General features: G+C 42.7%; 1 protein-coding gene across 3 annotated transcripts; it reads right to left on the minus strand.

The window, feature by feature from the left end:
• Positions 1–17: 17 nt before the first annotated feature.
• On the minus strand, positions 18–13,396 carry PKDREJ (polycystin family receptor for egg jelly). 3 transcript variants are annotated; one of them, XM_081005355.1, is made up of 2 exons: positions 3,434–13,396; positions 18–96 (listed from the first exon to the last, which is right to left on the minus strand). In XM_081005355.1, exon 1 carries the CDS (start codon positions 11,765–11,767, stop codon positions 3,728–3,730), a length of 8,040 nt encoding a protein of 2,679 aa, XP_080861481.1. In that variant the 5' UTR covers positions 11,768–13,396; the 3' UTR covers positions 18–96; positions 3,434–3,727. The 3 variants fall into 3 exon arrangements, with proteins under 3 accessions (XP_080861481.1, XP_080861480.1, XP_080861479.1); XM_081005354.1 differs by having other exon boundaries at positions 18–124; XM_081005353.1 differs by lacking the exon at positions 18–96 and adding an exon at positions 3,150–3,259.
• Positions 13,397–23,003: the final 9,607 nt, after the last annotated feature.

The raw sequence follows: 23,003 nt of genomic DNA on the forward strand, positions 1-23,003 counted from the left end.
TTCTCACGGCCGCCTTGACTTGACGTCTTCACATTCTGAGATAGTTCGCTAACTCGGACGCAAGTCCCACTTACATGACTTCATTTCCGAGCAAAGCTATAAATAGGACTAGCGGAAGTGAAGTCTGCAAGCAATGAAAAATACTTGGAATTAAATCCCGCTGAGAGGGACAGGTCTAGGCTCCGAGTAAATCATAGACTGTAGAGTTGGAAAGGAGCCCAAGGGCCATGTGTCCCCCCCCCCGGCAAGGCACGAATCTAAACTAAATCACGCAGGTGAAAAAAACCAGTGTAGTTCTAGTTCCTCCACAGGTATAAAATAAACCCAGCTACGCCGGGGGGGATTAAATACATTTTCATCAAATTCCACATCATCATCATAATAAATAATTTAAACAGGGCTGCCTTCAAATGTCTTCTGAAAGTCTGGTGGTAGTTTTTCTTTTTGACGTGGGGTGGTTTTATTTATTATTATTATTATTTTGCATTGAGTGATTTTCATTGACACTAAATGCAAAGAGATTTTCACCTTGTTCTCAACGTGGGTCTTCATTCCCCCTTGTTCCTGATGTAGATCTTCACTCAGCCCCTGGCGGGGGGGGGGGGTGCCATTTTCTGGTTCTCCTCTGGTGCCAAAATGTCTTGGGCTGGCCCTGAATTCGAATGCCTGAATAGATCTTCCCTGCAGGCTCATTGGCAACGTCTCTCTAGAGAGGAAGAGAGGTTGCTGCTTCTTTCCCTTGCTCCTCTCAGAGCTGGCTTGCTTGGAGAGGGTGGGTAGGCGTGTGCAGGCAGCGGCAGCAGGAGGGCCTGGGAGCTCTAAGAGTTGGCAGTGGGCCCTCAGCTGAGGTGTGGGTCTTGGCAAGTGCTTAGTGATGCTGACTGTCCATGTTGACTCTGATTGCAAACACACCCCTGTAGCAGCTGCCCTTGGAAATGCCCACACTACTTGGAGAATTGGGGAGTTGCAGGTGTGAAACAGTAAGTTCAATGCAAACTTTAAAGAGGTATCATTTTGTAAAGGTTCAGCTCTAATTCTTCAGTAAAGATAAACAATAATTCTTCGATAAAATCTGCAGATAGGAAAACTTGGCTCGACTGACTAATTTTAGCCAGGATTCTGTATTCTGTTGCTTTGGCTCTTAGTCTGATTGTTAAGACATGTGATGATGTAACTTAATAGTTTCCCCTCCTATCATAAGTTTTTTTCTTATTTCCAGAAACATTTCTGGTGGCCACTGCAAAGCCTCTGAGGGTGGAGGGCACTAATTTTGGGGGTGGCATCCACACAACATTGTGCTGGAGTCAACAGCATCCCATTTCTCCCCACCCTTACTCAGGGGAGGGGATCTAGTTAGTGCAGTTAAGGGGGGCGTAGGGGCAAAAGCTTCAAAGCTGCAGCTGTTTCAAAGTGGAACCATCTGATTTGGGGAGGCGGTTGATGTCTGGCGTGTTTTGTGGCATTTCTTGGGAGAGCTGCTCTACTGCCAGGCTTCCTCAGCTCTGGTTTGGCACAGCTATCCAGCTATCCAGCTATCTATCTATCTATCTATCTATCTATCTATCTATCATCTTTGTAGCAGTGGAGCAGGACTTGTGCACCATTAAAAAGCCTAACCTGGAATTTTGCTGCTCAACTCTTTGTTGGTGTGCACGTCCCAGGGCGTTTGTAAAGTTTGCAAAACAGGTGAGGCATCAGAGGTGCTTGTGGTGAAATGGGCTGCCTCCTCAGTAGTTCCTCCTTCCCTTCCTGCAGAAACCAAGTCTGACTGGTTGTGATTCTCTTGTGGCACTGGTGGGATGTGTTAAGTCTGTAAAAGGAAAGGGGCAGTAGGAAGGGGGACAGCAAGGAAGGGTCAAGCAAGCCCTTTGCCCTTTACCATGTAGCCTCAAACTGCCCACTCAGTCCACTACACTGGGCAAGGAAAGACGAGAAGCACTGTAAAACATTCCCGGCTGGGCTTGTTGCTGGTGGCCAAGTTCTGCTCAGCTCCTATTTAAGCACACACACGTGCAAGTGCAGCAAGAATTATACACAACAATTGCACAATCCATGGTACACTCAGATGCTTTCCGTGGCCAGACAATTACAAAAAAATACTCCTAGCTTGGTCATTTTTGTACATGCTCTATGAAGTGTAGCATATGGGAAGCATGGAGAAAGGGCAGGCAGGAAGGGAAAAAATAGGCACTTTCAGTTATGCATCATGCATTGGTGTTGCCTGGATACCATAGATGTAAAAATGTATAAATCTGTAAGGAATGGTGCTGTACTAAATGATATTCTGATAAAAGTGGAATGAGAAGGTAAAGAAATCAGCAGATTTCCATCCCAAAGCACCTTTACATCTGTAAAAGGAATGGATCCCCCCCATACTCTGTCAATATCAAATGACAAAATTTCAGCTAGTGTGGAAGTAGCATAGGCAGAGCATTTTATGTCCTGTCTCATACTAGACTTTTAGTGTTCAATATTTATTGGGCCACATATGTGCCACATTTCAGTTTGCTAAGTATCCCTAACCAGGTTCAAAGGAGCTGCAGGGTTGCATGGGATGGGCTAACCCCATTGCTCCCAGTGCTGACACACCGATTGGCCGCCCACTCACCCAGCAGCACATGCAAACTGATGTACACATGCAGCGCTGCTCCAGGGCAAAGGCTGGTGGTGATGGTCCTGGCCCAATCAGGAACACCTCTTCAGAGGACGCCCTCTAGATGTGTAGTGCTACTTCTTATGTATGCTGAAGACACAGTTGCTAGGGGTGCCATGAGCAGGGGTTGGGGTAGCCTTACACAAGAGGGTTCACCTGAAATATCTTTAATAACCCATGAATTAGTGGGCTGGTCTCTAGATTCAGTAGCATATATGCTGCATTTGTCAACATGAGTACAGTGCAGTCTGTGCACACCATAGCTATTTGCATGCTCAGCTGCATCTGCATAAGCACATGCGTGGCACAGTAGTCCTACAAACATATGGGGTACAAAAGATGAAATCAAGGGCAATGTGTTTCATTCCTGAATGTTATTACCCCTCATGGCTCTGCAATTGATTCAGCCTGATATTCATAATGCCACAAAGTAATTGTAAAATTATAGTAATGTAGTAATGACATACAAATAAAATAGTGAAGCAAACAAAACGCCTCATGCAAATGACAGGACAGTTTTACTATTAAGGTTACAGTCTTCCTCTTTGGCAAAAAGGCACTCATTACACTTCTCACACACCCTCTCATCTCAAACATTGTATATTGCTGTATACAATTTATTAAGAGATAATAAATTAGGTCACCCAAATGAAATCTCTATTTGAAACAACAACAACAATAACAACAACAGGGTTTTTTAATGCAGGATACATACACCAAAGACCTGTTCCCCAACCCTTTCCTACAGTTTTATAACACTCTCCCTCCTTGTTTTCTCACCTGACAAGAGAGGTTGAGGGAGGCAGGGGTGGAGGTGTAAGAAACTGAGGTTACACCGATACTGGTTCTTCATCCAGACTAGTGGTATGGGAGTGCTTGCAGTTAATTAAGTGTAATCATTCCACAATAGCTTCTGTGAATAAATGGGATGATGTGGAGGGCGGCACTGAAAAGCAGTTTCATTGGGAATTAGCACTGATTAATATTTGGAGCAATCCATTTTTCCTTACTTCTTCCTTTCTGTCTTTTTAAATGTGCAGTTTTCATTCAGTTTTGAAAAAGTCAGCTTAAGAATCAAATGACAAGATAAACCATTTTTTTGCCATTTATTTTTCTGGCTTTGAGCCCCAGGTGGTGAGTGCTTTTCCTCTCAGGATGCCCAAACAGAACTCTGTTGAAAAGCTCTGCATCAGCTGTGGATGCTGACCTGCAGGTTACAAAAAACCAGACCCTGCGAATCTTATGAAACAGAAAATTTACTACCTCTGCTTCATCAGAAGGCTCTTCATAGACGGGTTGCTTCATGTCCTCATAGGCAGACATAATCACAGCTTGAAATAAATTGATCAAAACGCAGATCATCACCATCATGAATGAAGCTAGAAAGAGACCCCCCAGAATCCTATTGGATGTAAAGGCAGTGTCTTTAAAAGCCGAAACACAGTAAGAGAATACTGTCTGAGCAGAATGAGTCATTGTGTTGTAATTCCATTCGTGTTGTCCAAATACCAGGTAACCAAATGCCATGTATACAAAGAAGTACACCGCCACCACTAAAGCCATAGAACAGATGCCAGGAAGGGCTGCTAAAATAGATCGCTGAGCCAGGCGCACATCGTAAAAGAATCGGGAATACCGGAGAGTTTTCAAGACTATGAGGAAGACCAAGAAACCCAGAGTTATCCGCAATGTTTGATCAACATGGGAAACTTTATGGAATGGAACAAATTCATCTGGGTGAAGTAAAAACAATTCTGTTATTGCAGAAGCCAATTTAAATTTGAAGGCAAGCTGCAAAAGGAAGAAGAGACACACACCCTTTATCCCAAAATTAATTAAATTTGAAACAGTTTTTATGTATTTTAGCCTTTGTTGCTCCACCACAGAAAACTCATCGATGATGTAAAAGACAAGAATATAGCCAACAGCTATATAGACAAACTTTTTCATACCACTTAGCTGCTTGAAAATGGGGAGTGTGTATGAATGGATCATCAAGCTTGTGTTAACGGGGCCTAAATTAGAAATCTCAAATACAACTGAGATACTGCAAAATAAATCGACATCTGGATTAAAAGTTGTCATCTCAACTATCAGTGCCCAGGTATTTTCATCAAGCCAGCTGCTCCCTTTTAAAGTATTGATTCTTTTTGTTGAGTTATGCAGTTGCTCTTCTGGATAAAAATTAAAAGTGTATCCTCCTGCTCCATAAGTGTTTAGTTCTCCATATGAATTATATTGCCAAGGATCAGTGAGGGAGTGGTAAGTGAAGCCTGGAAAATTGGCAAAATTATTTGAAACAGACCTATTGGCTGTGTTTGCCCAAGACCCAAAGTGGTTTCTTTGCTCTTCACTGTCATGGCCATACTTATGAAGGCAATGGCTTGTACTAATCACAAATTTATGTACAAAACTATGTGGATAGAAACATTCTTTTATTGTATTCTTTGCTCTAACTTGCCGCATTCTGGGTAACCCAAGGATTTTGGACCAGGTATCTGAAAGATAGGATGGTTTGTTATTGTTGTGGATCAAAGGCAAAAAGACATTGCTAAGCCAACTGTAAATGTGCTCTATTTTAGTGATACTTGAAAGCTCCGGAGAGAACTTGTTTTGAATATCCTGGTTGTAGTAAAAACTAGCAGTGTTTTCCATTGAGTAAGCAATGTTTAAAACAAGAATTAAAAAGACAAAGTGACATATTATGTCCTTTATGAAAATGAAAGCTTGTTGTTCAATCTTCTGTTTTTTCTTAAAAATTGTGATTTCATCCTCTTCCAGGGGTTGGTAGTGCTTGGTACCTCTTGCTCTAACGAGATCATAATGCAATTCTCGCATATCATCAGCATCCATAGTTGCATCTTCCAGATTAATCTCTAAGAAGGTGTTTTTGCTTGACCATGGAACATTTTCACAGTATTTGGGATAAAGTGTCTCCAAGGCTGAAAAAATCCCTATGGTCAGAGTTTGAAGCAAAAATACAGATGCAGAAAAAGAGATGGTGGATGCTGTTAGCCACTCGAATGATGTTTCATAGTCATAGTGCAGACCATAAAATATGATAAAAAATGATGACATGGCAGATATGACCAAGGCCACCATCCACAAAATAGATTGATTCCACCATGAAAACACTATTTGTGGCTTTCTATAAAAGAGCATGTGGGGAATATTTGGTGGTTTTATCTGAGGATACGTATCATTCTTCACATAATTATTACTAGAATTGATATTGGGCTTAGAATCTTGGGTTATGTCCTCTTCTGTTGCAATTACATTTGCATCACCCTCAGAAATTGTGCAGTTGGTCCAACTTTTTCCTGCCTGTCGCCATTTTATCTTTTTTGATTGTTCCAGTTCGGATGATTCTGAGACACTGGAAGGCCTCCTTGGGAAATTAGGTCCTGGGATGTTTGAACCAGTTTCTACAAGGTACCACTTCTGCAGACGCTCCTGCCAATTTCTAAAGTCCCCAGACATGAAAGCAGAGTATTCTGGAGGGTAGGTCTCCATTGCATTCAGTGGTGAAGGTTCCTTCTGAGAATATTTCAGGGAAGCTGTTACAATCATTTGCAAAGGAAAAGCAATGAAAGCACTTTGGATTCCGATTATTATGGATCTCAAATACTGTAACTCTTCAGAAAACATGTTTCGATCCTCATCTGCGTTGAAGAACATAACGTTGATAAGCAGGATGCACAATAGTATTGCTAAACAACAAGAAAGCCGTTGAAGCCTGTTCAAAGAAGTTGTACAGACAGGAGCAAAGATTGAGAACCATAAGTGACAATCCACCAGGTCACTGGCAATGTTTATCATTAAGAAATCAATTTTGTTTAAAGGCGCTGCTGGCTGAGTAACAACTAATGTCCTCTCTATTAGGCCGTCTGCCTTGTCAAGAGCAAACCATTTCCGGCACATGAACACCCAAGACTGTTTGGAGTATACGTTTTCCACTTTGACTCTACTCAAGAACCAATCAGGGGAAGAACCTTCATTATTGTGCCAGACTTGAAGGCAATAAACTTCTCCGAGGTCATTCTTACTCGTCAAGAGAAAAGTATCAATGGCCCCTCGAAGAAAAGTCGGGTGTTTGGGGTGCCTTAAGCAGTGCACGTCACTGACAGCACTTTGGCCTATTAGCTGAATAAAAACATTGGCTGTGGTTGCTGCTCCAAAACGGCTGCCTGTGTATATGGTGACCAGGTAGCACACTTGATCAAAAGGATCATTGTCTGGCAAGACTATGGCATGGTCTCTGCTCTTCAAATCGGCCCTATCTTTTCTTATTGTCCAAATAGCCAAGAAGATGTATACTATCAAAATGAAAAGTACCGTCAACATTGTCACAGGATTTTTGTCGTTTGGGGTTAACTGGACCTTTTTCATTTCTACTGGACTGGGATATGCAGTTACTTCCCCAGCCAAAAAGTTGATGTTATCTCTGTAGGTTCTTCTTGGCTGAGAATTTGCAGTCCTTGGAGCACGCTTTTTGCCTGTGCAAACGCAATGTAATTTTTGCCAACTGGTCTGAGGGCCAAGGCTGCAGAGGTCTTCTTTCCAATGACTTTGGACTCCATCCATGTGTAAGCAGCTGGCAGTAAAAATCACAATGCCAACTAGCTGACTTACAGAAAGGTCGGATTGTAAAACAATGGATATGTTCAATTGTTTTGCACTGTTGCCTTGGAATATTGTTCTGAGCAATGTCTGGGAAAGACAAAATATGTACGGAGTCTGAAGTGCACAGCCATTATTACTGGAGCTATTTCCCCTTGGTATTGCAGGTTTGTTATGGAAAATACTAAAAGCCGCTACAGCAAGATTGCTGCTCCTTAAACCTAGGTATACAAATGCCTGGAAAGTGACCTTTAGTTTTGGCATAATCTGAATGAAAATATCTTTGGAATTCTTACAGACTTCAAAACTAAATTCTCCAGTTGTTTTAGGGAGTTTGCTGCCATGTCCCATCATCAACTCAAAGATGACAGTTTCTTCATTTTTTCTGGTCATTATAATTTCTGCCGTATCAGGCATGATTCCAAGCATGTCACCATTAGATTTGGTCCCTATCATCTTGAATCCAGTCACCATTGTGCCAATGTTATCTGTATTTGGCAACCAAGGAAAAGGATTCTTGTCAAACTCATAAACAACAGTGGAGATCACAGCATCCACTGGTAATTCATTGTTCTCCTGTCTCATTTTGGGATAAAAGCAGTTCCTGCAGTCTTTTCTCTTTGAGAAAGCACTGATAACATCCCACTTTTCATCTTTTCTTAATGTGATGCTCCAACCGTTGGCTTCCATAATAGTTTCACTCTCTCCAGGAACTTTACCTTGTAAAATTAGGTCCGCTAAAATCTCACTGACAGAGATGGTTTCCTTAACCCCATTTTTGTTAACAGTTCTATGTTCTAACAGAGCAGCTTTCAGGACATTGGACAATCCTGCAAAAATACTAGTGCAAAGAACCTCTGTTTCTTTAGAACCTAGGTTGTCATTGCTGTGCCTTTGCACTTCTTCACTTAAATCTTTGAGTTTTCTGATGGCAAGTAGTTGCGATTTCCTATTTATTTCAGTGGTTTCCTGTGTTATCTGAGAAATACTTGAGATCATTTGGTTTGTCCCTGTTACGTCTATTGTAGGGATAGCTGCAGACCTATTTAGAAGGATTTCCCGCAGTTCAGTTTTAGAGGAATGAAATTTTTGCAAGGTTTCAATATCATTTAAAGTAGAAGCCACCATGTAGACAAAATAACCTGCCCTAAAATAGTCTCCACTTTTGAGAAAAGATGCTATTGGAGCTGTGGGTCCATGGGTTAAATCATGTAATTCATTTATTATGGCATCATTTTGCTTACCTCTCAATGGACTATTCACTGTTGTCTGTAAAGTTATTTGGGAGTATGCTCCAAGTGCATCATAAATTTCAACATATACTGTTAAAGCACCAGTGGGTAAAAATGTTGGTGGAGTTTTAGGCTGATGCCCACAATACACAATTGTCCCCAATATACCATTGTCTGGAGAATGTAGTCTAGTAGAGGTCCATTTATCTGATACTGCTCTGACTTTATATGTAAGAGGCAAATTTTTATCTTTAAACCCACTACAGTGAACAATGAATTTTGTTAAGAATGACATTCCCATGGCAGGGCTAAGGACACACTTTCCGGGTACTGGTGGAAAGTTTACAAAAAATAAGTAACTATAGACTGATGACTCTCCTTTCCACATGCTCACTTTTAAAACAAGCATATATGATTGTTCTCTCATATTCACAAAACTCAAAGAACGTATACATAAGTATGGACTTGATCTCCCAGTTGTAGTCTTAGAGTCCCAGTCAAAATGTATTTCGGTGGAACTTGGTGAGAAAAGTGACCAGTGGTAGAGTGGTCTGCTAGATTTTCTGCAATTTAAACATTTACCAGAAAGACAAAATCTTTCTGTTGGTATTATTGACCTACCACAATTTTCAATACATGTGATATTCAGCATCAGTGCAGAGTCAGACCGCACATGTATCATTTGCTGAGCTTGAGCTGTTCGGCTTCCTTTTTGAACTACCAGGAGAAAATAATAAACAACGTTTTCCTGAAGCGTTTTGGGTAGAACTGTTTGAACTGGGTCAGAGGAAGCTGTCCATTTCAAATCCACTTGTTCTGGATAACATTTTCCATTTCCACTTAAGATCATGGATGCAAAGTCTGTTTTTTGTTTAGTGCAGTACCAAGTAAATGTGAGTCCTTCAAAGGGTTGGGCTGCGTCAGGATCAGAAGAAGCGGATCCATCCAGAGTCCACTGGCTAGAAAACCCAACTGTCTGCACAGCACCTCCAGCAATGACAGCTACAAGACTGCCTGGTCCAATCGCTACAAACACTGAATCAGAGTCTTCCACACTCTCCAAAGTATCCATTGCAATTAATTTCACTGTAAAATTAAAGAGGTACAAACCATAATCTAAGATAGATGCAGGAACTTCTAACATGAGAGGATTTCTGCTTCTAATGCCAGGTGCATTAAATGGTTTTGACCAGTCTGGAGTACTATTCACATCTGGGATTTTATAGATTTTCCAGGTTAGGTCTCGTAGTTTAGAACCTGGACAATTCACCTCTGTGTCAGCAGACAAAGTAAATGGTACCCTTTTAATATGGTTTAAGATACAGTTTTTAGGATGAGGTTTCTGGATCTTCACTTTCTTAATTAAACAACTCATTTGAAGGCAAGTCACTGTGGATTCCACAGTCTTTGAAGCATAAGTGTGGACTGTAGCTTTCAAAGCAGCTTGAGTATTCCCAGTTCTTGTGCAGTTTACTTGGGCTACATACCCTGCATACAGGGCAGGGTTGAAAGGTAAAACTGTATGAGGAATGAATTGGGCAGCATTTCTGACATGATCCCTGTAAGCATAGGTATTGTTCCAAAAGAGGTATTCTTTCCTTGAATCAAAATATTCTAAGTTGAAGGCCCACTTGAATTGCAAGAGAGGGTGTTGCACTGGAATAAACCACACAATATAGACCAAACTTTGTAAAAAAGAAGGACCACTGTTGAAAATGTGAATCTCTATATCTTTCCTTGAAAAATAACTCAGAAGGGCTCCTTTCCTGTTAAGGTATAGATGTACACTGAACTTGTACCACCGTAGTTGGATAAACTCTATTGCGATCAAATAAGACAGAGACTGATGCTGATAGAAAAAGTAGTGAGTGCTTGAGAGGTTGCCAGAGGAACTGGCAGCATTTCCTCCTTGGGTGAAATAGTAAAGCCCCTGTGTGCGGCTAAAAATGTAAGTACCCATCTTGATTTTCTGTGTGTTGAGAGTGAGGTGTGCCCGGGGCTCACTCTTTGATGTTAGATTTAAGGTGGTATTAGAGTAACCAAGTTCTCCACCTAGCTCCCCAGAGCCTGCCTCATCTACACAAAAGTAGATACTGGCCACTGTTTTCTTCCTGGAATGCTGTGGGATATGCACAACAGTGTAATTGTTCTGTAGAGCATACGGATTGTAGAAAGTAGACCAGACCCTTCTACCCTTAACATCCCATAGTCTGTAGGCCATTTTTTGGGAGTTGACAGGTAGGAGGCTCCAAGAGAGGCTGATGATCTTATGAGAGATGCTGAGCAATTTGGAATGGGTACTGCAAATGTGTAGCAGAATGGGTTCCACCTGCAAATCGAGGCTAAGGCTAATCTGGGGCCTCTGCTTGATGTGGAGGGAAGAAATATATATCCCTTGGTGTGTGTAATGCACAGTCAGGCGATAGCTGAAGAAGGATTTGCACTTGTGGTGCAGTTCACCACTATGGTAGTGGGCAAAGTGGGCAGAATCTGGATGATAACTGGTGGGGAGGAGACGACCCTGCCGACTGCTGTAGTGATAACGCCAACTTGAAGTGTTGAGGTGTGCACACCAGCCCAGCTGCACCAGCTGCCACTCGTGGATGGGGCGTGTGAGTGGCCAAAGCAAGAAGAGGTGGACATCCTGCCCAAACACTTCAATGCTCAGGTTGCGGTGAAGGCATGCAGGTGTTGTGCAGGAAGGTGACGCACACTGTGTGAGGATGCAGCGGGATGGATGGATGTCTCCTCTTGCTAACTTAGGGCCCAGCACTATCCGGCCTGACCAAAGAATCATATTACACATGAAAGCAACGTTCCAGTGCCAGCAGCAGTGAGCAGATGGTAATACTGTCTGCTGTTTCCCAGTCCTTGAAACAAATCTTACAGCTGTTAAATGATTATGCCCAGGATGCCCATCCTGCAGACATGAAGTCTGGAGTTTGTCCTCTTGTAGCTGATGGATGTAGTTTTGTTGGTCAGAGCATGTGACCAGCAATGGAGGTAGCAGTAAATAAGGGGTCATGGCTGCTGCATATTGAAAACGACCCCAGCCTAAGAAGAGGAGAGTGAAGAATAATAGAAGGTGCATCTTGAGGATGAGAAAAAAAACTTGGACCAGAAGCAGCCACTGTCTCCTGATAGCCCCAACTGCCATAGAGTGAATGACTGGGAATTCTAGAATTCTACTCATCACTGGGCAACCAGTATCCATGCTTCCCAGCTCATCAAAATAAAAATAAAAATCTCCTCCCTTGATCATAGTACCTGAACAGCAGCAGTTCCCTAAGGTCTCAGGAAGATGGTTTTAAGAAGCTGTTTCTTAAAACCCCATAAATTCATCCTCCTCAGAGGAGGAAGAATGAAAAACACTACATAATTCCTCTGATGGCTGAAGTAATCCCCCACTCCAGTTTTTGGAATTGTGCCCCAGGCACTTCAGAGGACGCTGCAGCCTTTTGCTGAGGGAGAGGAGTAGATTTTATCAGGTCGCCCTCTTCTTGATTCTATCTCAGCACAGCATGCCTTTTTCTGCAAGCACAATGTCTCTGCAGCACAGTCTATATGCTTAGACTCCTGCATTGCTTTCCTTGGACCCACAAGAGGGTTCAGGTACTGTTGCTGCCACCATCTCCTGCTCTGATCTCCTTCCTGGGTACAGAAGAGGAATAACTCAATAAAATAGCCCTTCAGCAGGGCTAAGGCTAGATATGCACCTGTGCCAGGAGCGAGGGCACAAGGCCACCAACCACACAGCAAGCATTTTGGGTGGGAAACTGCAGGCAAGCAGTAGGACTACTCTGAGGCTCCCCCCCCCCCGTCATGTCCTCTGATCACTCCCACCCGATAGCAGCAGCAAGGAAAGGGAGAAAATGAAGAAAGGTTCTTTGTAATTTCATAAAGTTTTAATGGAAAAAATAGCTGCAGAAGGAAACTAAATGTGGGTGGGGGAAGGCGCACAGCCACTCTGGAGGGTGAGGAGAAGGGCTGTGAGGGAGCTCAGGCAGAATAATCAGTAAGGCAGATAAGGCTAAAGTCAATTAGAACAAAGATAAGATCAGGAAATAAAAAGGCCCAAGTATTGCAGAGCAAATAAAAGGCTGTCAACAAGGCAGAGAAGAAAGCTGGAGATGTGCTGGCCCACTTCTCAGAAATCTCTGCTCCTTCCTTGTCATGTGACCAGGGATATCACCCGACCCAGTGCCTGAATGACACCAGAAATAAATATGCCATTTTAAAAAAAAAAAATTAAAAGACCCAACGTGCAGCATTGATAGAACAAGTTAATTGTAAGTAGTCAACTGCTGCCTCTGCTGGGGTTGGGTGGGATTGCTGAATGTTGATTGTTGCTTCGTGTTTCTCATATAAATAAGTGGAAATAATAAAGTATTTGTGGGGGGACCCATTTGAGAATACTGAGGGATGGGGCTTGCCTTATCTAATGTGGGACTGAATCCCATAACTCTGGGGCCACTGCCAAAATGGCCCTGTTCCATGTGCCCAACAACCTTTTTATCTTTATTTGAAGACATCTCAACGGGGCCTCCAAGATCATAGAGTACACATAGGTTGATACAGCTGCAGGCAAAATGTAAGGTAACCCAGCCCAAACTATTCAGGGATTTAAAGGTAATCACCAGGACTTTGAATTGGGTCTGGAAATACTGGTACAATATGTATTCTGACCATCTGGGGGTGGCTGGCACTATGGTCTAAACCACTGAGTCTCTTGGGCTTGCCGGTTGGAAGGTCAGCAGTTCGAGTCCATGCAATGGGGTGAGCTCTCATTGCTTTGTCCCAGCTCCTGACAACCTAGCAGTTTGAAAGCATACCAGTGTGAGTAAATAAGTACGATTGCAGCAGGAAGGTAAACAACGTTTCCATGCACTCTGGCCCTTGCCACGGTGTTCTATTGCGCCAGAAGTGGTTTCGTCCTGCTGGCCACATGACCTGGAAAGCTGTCTGCGGACAAACGCCGGATCCCTGGGCCTGAAGTGAGATGAGGCCTGCACCCCATTGTCAAATTTGACTGGACTCAACCATCTAAGGGTCCTTTACCTTTACTTCTGACAATCTGGCTCCAACCAGTAGACAGATGGCTACAATTGCGTCAACTGAAATTTCTGGATGATCTTCAAAGGCAGCTGCCTGCAGAGTGCCTTACAGTAGTCTAGCCCCCATGGATAACTGGGGCAAAGTCCACTCTCTCCAGATAAGCTGGATAAGGACCTAATTGGACCCTAAGCTGGTAAAAGCTCCCCCTGGCCTCTATCACCACCTAAGCATTCCCAGTTAGCGCTGAGTCCACTGAGTTCTACAAAGGACAAACAGGCCAGTCTCTATACAAAAGAAAGAATGAATACAAATTTAAAATCAGGAAAGGCCTGGGTAGCTCAGCTGGTTAGAGTGCGTTGCTGATAACACCAGATTCGCAGGTTTGAGCACCATATGGGGCAGCTGCACATTCCTGAATTGCAGGGGAATGGATGGTCCTCAAGGTCCCTTCCAACTCTGCAATTCTATGATTCTAAAAGGTGCTCTAAACACAGTCTGCCTCCCTTTTTCCCTGACTGGATTACCGAGCCCTGAAGGGTCACCACCCAGCAGTCATAAAAGACAATTGAACTTTGGAACTGGAATATACAGACTTTGTTGGATAACACAGAGAATGAGAATCCCGAGCACAGGACTGCCATCACTGCAAGAGAGTTGCAACGTTTTAACATTGATATTGCAGTGCTTCAGGGTTAGCAAAATGCTTTTTTGTTTTTTGTTTTTTTTGTTTTTTGCATTTTCCTGCATCATCAGGACTATGAAACATTTCAATTAAAGCAAGGCTTTTCTAAGGTTTGTGCTTGTTTATTTTGCTTTGCATGACCTGCAATATGTATTTGTATCTTGCTCTTCCACCAGGAGCTCCAGGTTATATGCATTATTCCCTCCACCTGTTATCTTTGCAACAGCCTTATGAGGTAAGGTAGGCTAAGTTCTTGCCAATAGATCAGAGCTTTCCAAACTGTGTGTTGCAACACACTAGTGTGTTGGCTGCAGTGTGTGGGTGTGTCGTGCAAATGCTCCCCGAGCTCTTATGGATTAGTTTAACCTCCAGTTTGCTAGTAAAACTGAATTGCTGTGTCATGAAATGCTGCAAGTCTAAAAAGTGTATCACCACCATGAAAAGTTGGGAAAACTCTGCAATAGATTGTGGTGTCTGCTATGTGTGAGCAGAGGAAGGCAATCTACAAAGAGTTTATTGAAGGGAAGTTTTTCTTTCTGCAGTTCTCTTACTGCACATAATGTGGCATTGTGGGAAGTCTTACTATGAAATCTTTCTATGCTTACTATGAGAACTCTTGCTTCTTTTCTCTCTTACATTCTGGGAAGTTTTTGCCTCTGCACATAAGTCTGAGAATGTTCTGAACAGTTCCCATTGAGTTCATGAAACAGTGTATCCTGACCTGTTCTTAATGCATTGCTGACCACATTTACGGGACGTGATTGTTGTATTCCTTCATGTTATGTTCTCTCAATATCAATCTTTAGTTATAATTTAATTTGGAGGTTTCATGCCTGTCTAGTTCCAGCTCCGTTTCCCAGTCTTTGAACTATCAGTGATTAATGTAATATGTTATTCCCGCCTTGTACCTATGTTAACCAATCAGCAACAAGATGCTTTGTGTTTGTATCAACCAATCAGCCACAAGCACACCTGTGGCAATGTTTGTAATATTCAATAAAAGAGAGTTCCCGGGACTTGTCCCGGCAGACGTCTCTCCTTTGACACCCACCACTCGTCTGTCGTGATTTCAACCCAACATCTGGTGACCCCTGACGTGCCAGATCCCTTACGCAGCCAAACCTCATACTTCACCCGACTGGAAAAGTCTCAGCGCGCTACTTCGTGAGTATGGGAGGGGACTTGACTAAATTCCAGAAAGAGCATGCTAAAGAATTGCTTTATTTAGTTAGGCAGCGGGAGGTGGGTGTTAATATTTCCTTAAAAGAAATTGAACCATTGCTATGTGAGATTAATTGCCAATGCACCTTTTATCCAGAGGCTGGTTCTTTGGACGTAGAGACTTGGCAAAAGATCGGAACAACCCTTTTTGCAGAACCTAGGGCTCCGATTCATTGTCTGCTCACTTGGCAGAAATGTGCTGATGCCGTTGCTAAATTACCACAGGCGTCTCGCTCGCCACCAGCGCTTTTCGCCATCGCAGACAATCCCCCCCCTTACCCGAAACTTTTACCTCCTTCTCCTTTGCAGCCCAGCCAATCCCTCCCTGCCTCTCACCCTCCTCAGCCTGCATCCTCCCCCCCCATCCCTCCGCCTCAGCCTGATTCCTCCCCCCCCATCCCTCCTCCTCCTGCCACAGCCCCTGTTTGCTCTATAGGAGCTGTGCGTGCTGCACTCTCTCTGGCAAGGCAAAAAGGGCTCCTGTCCTTAGAGGAGGAGTCTGAGTGGCCAGGTGAAATGCCGTCTGCTTTCCCTATCTCTTATTCCAACCCTGGAACTGCTCAACAGCAGATTTATTATGAATCGCTTCCTTATTCTGTAATGAGGGAATTAAGGAAAGCCATTGCTGATTCTGGTCTGAAATCCTCTTATGTGACAGGGATGCTAGAAGGCATAGCAACTGGTTACATTATGCTACCTCAGGACTGGAAAGACCTGATGCGCATGCTTTTGTCCCCTGCTCAGTATGTGGTGTTTGAGAGTGAATTTAAACATAGCGCTTCAGCCCTGTCTGATCCTCAACATACTGCCAATGAACTTTATGGTGCTGGTCAGTTTGCTGATATAACTGCCCAAGCAACACTGACACCTGTACATTTTGTTCGCACCGCGACCTGTGTACAACGCGCCTTTCGGAAAGTCCCTGTTTCTGGGCAACCGCTGAGCTCCTTTGTAAATATTAAGCAACAGCATTCGGAGCCATACCATCAGTTTATAGATAGATTGAAAGAATCAGTCACTAGGCAGATTGATAACACCACTGCTCAAAATGAATTGATGAAAAAATTGGCCTTTGAAAACGCAAACACTGATTGCAAGAAAGCTTTGCAGTCAATCATACATCGCCCTAAATATGAACTGGCCGATATGATTCAAGCTTGTGCGGATGTCGGTAGCCAGAGCCATGCGATGTCCTTGCTTGCCGGCGCAATCCAAGCAACCACTAAGCCTACTGGTAACTGCTTTAATTGCAAGCGCCCAGGCCATTTTGCCAAGCAATGCAGAGCCCCTGGCGGGGGGGCACACAAGGATGGTTCTGCCTCTAAGGCTAAACCTTCTAAAAAGTGCCCGAAATGTGGCAAAGGCTATCATTGGGCTAATCAATGCAGGAGTTCGGGAAACTGCATCCTGGCCTCTCTCTCGGGCCAGGAAAATTAGAGAGATTTCCACCTTTAATTTCTGCTGCTGCAAACTTTTCAAAGAACACACCCTCTGAATTTGCCATTGATTTGATCAATCAAGAGACCAAAGACTCTGTTCTACCTGGTGAAATTGTGCTTATGCCCACTCAATTGGCAGGTCCCTTGCCTCCTAAAGTCGCAGGTTTAATTTTACCCAAATTTTCTGCGGCAAAGGAAGGAATCCAGGTTATTCCTGGAGTTCTGGATCCTGACTATGTAGGCACAATAATGGTTCAACTCTGGAGCCATATGCCCATGCAATTAAAAAAGGGTGAGTCTTGGGCGCATTTGGTGGTGCTCCCTTCTCATCCTACTGCTTCTATTATGGATACTAATTTGCACGCGCTCTCTTCTTTCCCTCCACAGCTGTTAGCTGTAGTCCAGAGGATTGGTGAGAAGAAACTTCTTCGTAAGTATAAAATCAATGGTATTGTGCTGGAAGGCTTGATTGACACAGGCGCAGACGTTTCTGTAATTTCTAGTAGTTGCTGGGACCCCACGTGGCCCCTTGAGTCTGCTTCTGCAGTCTGGGGTGTGGGTGGCCCCCAAACCTCTTCCAAAAGTGTACAGTGGCTGCCTGTTTCTCTGCCTGACAGCTCTGAAACCATTGCTTACATCCAGCCCTGTGTGCTGAAAATCCACCTCAATCTGTGGGGAAGAGACTTGCTACAGCAATTACAAGCTACCATTCAATTTAATGAGTAAGCTTGCACTTCCCCTCAACTGGAAATCTTCTGGTCGTGTCCTGGCTATACGTTTAATTACATTCCAGCAATACATCAGCCATGGCACACCTTGCTGTTTAAGCCGTTTGTCCATCATTTTATCGCTGCAATACTGAATTGACTAATGATTGCGATGCTTTTGTCTCTCTTCTCAGTAGGTCTGAATATATCTCTTTAGTTGTTTCTCTCTTAGGAGTCCCTGGATTGGCTGTACGGAATCGTATGAACATTACTTCTTTAGCTTGTTATGCAGCAAAAACTCTGAATTATACTCCTCAAGCCCTTCACCCTTTGAATAAAGAACAGAGTGAACTATATAATGGACTTTTATGAAATCGTGCTGCTATCACTATTTGCTGATGTTTCATCATTATGGCTGCGAACAAGTGAATGACATGTGTTGTTTCAATATTACTGACAATTCTGAAGAGCCATTCAAAGTCAAATCTCTCATTTGCAAAATCTTACACATCACATTAAACAGGACATTGGTTTTCCTGGCCTCTGGGATTCTTTCACCCAGTGGCTCACCGCTTGGTTGCCAAACCTTACTTGGCTTCGTAATCTTTTTCAATATGCTATTTTCATAATTTGTATTCTTATTTTACTATGCTGTTTCCTTCAATGCGTTCCTAGCCTCATGAGTCTTTTCTCTCGGCTTCTCTCCCCCCCTCCACCACCCAGTAAACTCCTTGCTGCTTACATTGCGAAATGGCAACACCAACAGTAAACCTTAGGGGAGATGTGGGCGGATTTATTTTGGGCATGCGCTGGCAAACCACGTATCCTGAAGTATTTTTGTCCCATCGACCCTGGCAGGCTTATTTCGGGCATTCGCTGGCACACCACTAATCCCGAAGTATTTTTGCCTTATCCACCTGAAATGCCTCGCAAACAAGAAAAGAAAGGGGGAGATGAAGGGAAGTTTTTCTTTCTGCAGTTCTCTTACTGCACATAATGTGGCATTGTGGGAAGTCTTACTATGAAATCTTTCTATGCTTACTATGAGAACTCTTGCTTCTTTTCTCTCTTACATTCTGGGAAGTTTTTGCCTCTGCACATAAGTCTGAGAATGTTCTGAACAGTTCCCATTGAGTTCATGAAACAGTGTATCCTGACCTGTTCTTAATGCATTGCTGACCACATTTACGGGACGTGATTGTTGTATTCCTTCATGTTATGTTCTCTCAATATCAATCTTTAGTTATAATTTAATTTGGAGGTTTCATGCCTGTCTAGTTCCAGCTCCGTTTCCCAGTCTTTGAACTATCAGTGATTAATGTAATATGTTATTCCCGCCTTGTACCTATGTTAACCAATCAGCAACAAGATGCTTTGTGTTTGTATCAGCCAATCAGCCACAAGCACACCTGTGGCAATGTTTGTAATATTCAATAAAAGAGAGTTCCCGGGACTTGTCCCGGCAGACGTCTCTCCTTTGACACCCACCATTCGTCTGTCGTGATTTCAACCCAACAGTTTATTGGGCCCCCAAAATCCTGTCGGCATCCCTGCTCTGGAGGAACATTTAGTTGTCATAACCAACAACCTCCCCGCCCCCCAAAAACTTCAGCTACACAACCTTAAATTGCTGTGGCCCAAGAACAATACCTTCAGCTTCATTCACTCCACTCCCCATTGCCATCAAATGTGTTGTGCTTTTCTTTTTTCTTTTTAACATTCGAGTTTTATGTGTGATCCAGCAGCTAAAGTAATGCGTAAGGTGTTACGGGAGAGGCAGTACCTCTGGTGGGGGGCATGTTGTGCTCCTTCTGGTGTCGCCACCCGGCACTTAGCTCTCACCTGGGGCTCCTAGAAGCTGCCAGCGTGTGACAGAGGACACACCCCAACTGGCTGGCTAAAACAGGTGAGGGTAGGCAATGGGTCTCAAACCCTTGGGGAGTTAGGAACTTTCTCTGAAAGCAAAGACAGCTTGTAACTCCTTCAAAAAAGGAAATGTGATCTGTCTGACAGGACTTATTTTTGAGAAACCCATCCTGGGTCTTAGTAGTCACAGCATCTTTTCCTAAATGCTCACGGAAAGACCATTTGATTATCTTTTCTAGGACCATTCCTGGTAGAGTGGTACCTCGGGTTCCATACGCTTCAGGTTACATACGCTTCAGGTTACAGACTCCGCTAACCCAGAAATAGTGCTTCAGGTTAAGAACTTTGCTTCAGGATGAGAACAGAAATTGTGCAGCAGCAGCGGGAGGCCCCACTAGCTAAAGTGGTGCTTCAGGTTAAGAACAGTTTCAGGTTAAGAACGGACCTCCGGAACGAATTAAGTACTTAACACGAGGTACCACTGTATTGATGTCAACCTCACCGGTTCTTCCTATTTTCCCTTAAGCATGAAAGGAGTGATTTGCTGTTGTCTTTTGAACCTATGTTTTGTTAGTGTTAAGTAGATTTATACTTTAGCAGAGCAACTTGTAAAATTTGGGAGGCTGAATTCAAGTCTCATAATCAGGTATCAAATCTTATCATCACTGCACAATACAGCTGCTTCACATGGCTCCTATCACTCTGCCACTGGGTATGGAAACATCTGCCATTGCAGGAAAAGGAAGGAAGAGCACCCAGCCAAGCCCTCAGGGACAGAATGAAAGGGAGAGGGCACAGCCACAACAGCAGGGGCAGACTTAGGGGAGCGCAATCCGTTTGCTCGCACTGGGTGCTGAGCCAAGAGGGGGTGCAGGGGGTGCTGCAACAATGATAAATAACAGAAGGCAAAGTGGGGGCACCAACATTTGGCACCACACAAGGCGCCACTGAAATTTTAAAGCCCAAAGTCCACCTATTCCTCTCCAGAGCAATACTGTGTGTCAGTCAGATGGGTAGAAGCAACCTTATTTTAATTATGTTTTATTATTTTATGTAAATTAAAGAAATAAACACAATTCAAGGAGGAATTGTCAAAGACCAAAACTTTGTGAAACCTATAGAATTTATTCAAATGAGCAGGAAAAGTTAACACTTAAGGGATGTTTACTATGGTTTCATTAAAGAAGAAAACCCCACCCCACTTTAACTTCTTAAACATCAAACATATATTGTGCAATAACAGTGGAATTCTTAAGAAAAGGTGTAGACTAATTGTATGAACAAACACTTCTAACTACATAGAGTAACTATTTTGTGTTAACAACTAGGTAATGTTAAACTAAGACACCTGGATGCAGCCACAGAAAACTGGCTTCCTGGAAAATGATGAAATTTGAGTTTAAAACTCAGAGAGGAAGGCATGCATTTCTATTTCATTACCATCAAAAGTTTCTATATATGCAGTGAATCTTGCCTGCTGGTTATCTCTGGTTATCACTCATCTTTATTTGGAAAACTTTGGAGCTGTTGAGGTAAATTTGTGGTAGGGATACAGGCTGGATAATAACCACAATTCAGCAGCTGTGTGCCAAACACATCCCCAAGGCTTCCCAAGCATAGCAACATCTATTTCACATTTAACTGGTCAGTTCCCCATCTTTTTAGAGGTTCTCACTCCTGTGCAGAAACATGTGCATGCTGAGAAGTTCCTGAAATTACTGAATCAGTGTATATTTAGAATGTATATGTTCACTGATAAGTCTTCTGCCAGTAATTATGGAAATCACTAGAGATATCAGAGATGGGATCACTGAAAGGTGACTGATATGTTACCTTAACGCAAGTTTGGGTATTTGGATGATATAGCAAGAAAATGTATAAGAAATGTATAGGAAAACATGGCAGAAATTAATCAATTTCTTATCAATCTCTTTTTCAAACTGGAAGGTAAGCTATTTATCAATTATTCTATTATTATTCTTCCTTTTTAAACTGTTGCACATAGTTTTTTCTTTGTTTTCCATACAGCATTCTGTTAAACATGACTGTCCGTGTTGTGGTCCGTTTACCAGTGGTCACAAAAACCCATGCACTATAGATCTTTTGGATCACAAAATCCATCATTTCAGCTTCATGTGCATGTTCTGGATAGATAGATCTCTTTGCCTCCGTATAAGCAGAGATCATAATAGCTTGCAATAAATTGAGGATAACACAAATCATCACAAACAAAAAGGAAGTTAAAAAGAGACCTGCCAGAAACCTATCAGCTGCAAATTCAGTGCCCCTAAATGCTAAGGCGCAGTAAGATAACACAGTAGTAAAGGAATAAAGCAAAGTACGGTAACTTTCTTCATGTTGGCCAAATCCTAAATACCCAACTGACATATATGCAAAAAATAAAATGGCCCCTCCTACAGACAAGTTAGTAATTGTAGGAAGAGCTTCAAACAATGACTTTTGGGCCAAGCGAACATCAAACATAAACCTGAGATACCGGTATGTTTTCATAACTAGGAAAAAAGCCAATAATGCCTTAATTGTTCTGACAACTCGATCAAAATGAGCAGCTGCATGGAAGGGAATGAATTGTTCTTGATTATACAAATAAAACTGCATTAACTCAAAAGCAAGCTTCAATCTGAATAGAATCAGCAGCAAAAAAATTAGACAGAATGTCTTAATTCCAAAATTAATTAAATTGGCAGCTGTTTTTATATAATTCAGCCTTTCTTGACGCAGCATGCGATATTCATCCACAATATAAAATATAAGTATGGCTACAATACATAAAAATAAGAAAACTTGACTACTGGTTTGGTCGGCTAAAAGTGGGAGCTTATAAGAATGAACTGACACACTGCTGACAAGAGGGCCAACATATGAAAATTCAAATATGACAGAAATACTGCAAAACAGATCTGCATCTGGATTAAAAGTGGTCAGCTCAATAATAGTTACCCAGGTCCTGTGATCAAGCCAGGTGTTCCTTTCCAAAGTCTTCAGTCTTTCTGTTGAATTTATTTGTGGTTCTCCTGTGAAAAAATAAAAGCTGTATCCTCTGGATGGGTAGCTGTTTAATTCTCCATATGACTCATATTCCCACTCAGCAATGCTTTGTTCATAAGTGTAGCCTGAAAAGCTGGTGGGTTTGGCAGCTGGACGATTGACTGGAGCTGACCATGACCCATTGTAGTCAGCTTGATCTTCTGGGTCACCTCCATATCGGTGTACGCAGTGAATATCCGTCAGAAATGCTTTTTGAAAGCTATGTAAATAGGTACATGCCCTGTCAGAATGTATACCTCTTATTTGTCTCATTCTGGGCGACCCAAGGACTTTGGACCAGGTCTCTGAAAGATAGGTTGGTTGATAGTCATTGTGTATCAACGGCAGAAGGATATTTTTCACCCATTTGTAAATATCTTCTACTTTATTTACTTCAGATAAACCAAGAGAAAATTTCTTACGCATAAATCGATTGTAGTGAAAGCTACTGGTGGTTTCTGTAGGATGAGTATACTTTAA

Source organism: Podarcis pityusensis, assembly GCF_964106645.2.
Source record: "Podarcis pityusensis genome assembly, chromosome: 5".
In the NCBI taxonomy this organism is placed as follows: domain Eukaryota; kingdom Metazoa; phylum Chordata; class Lepidosauria; order Squamata; family Lacertidae; genus Podarcis; species Podarcis pityusensis.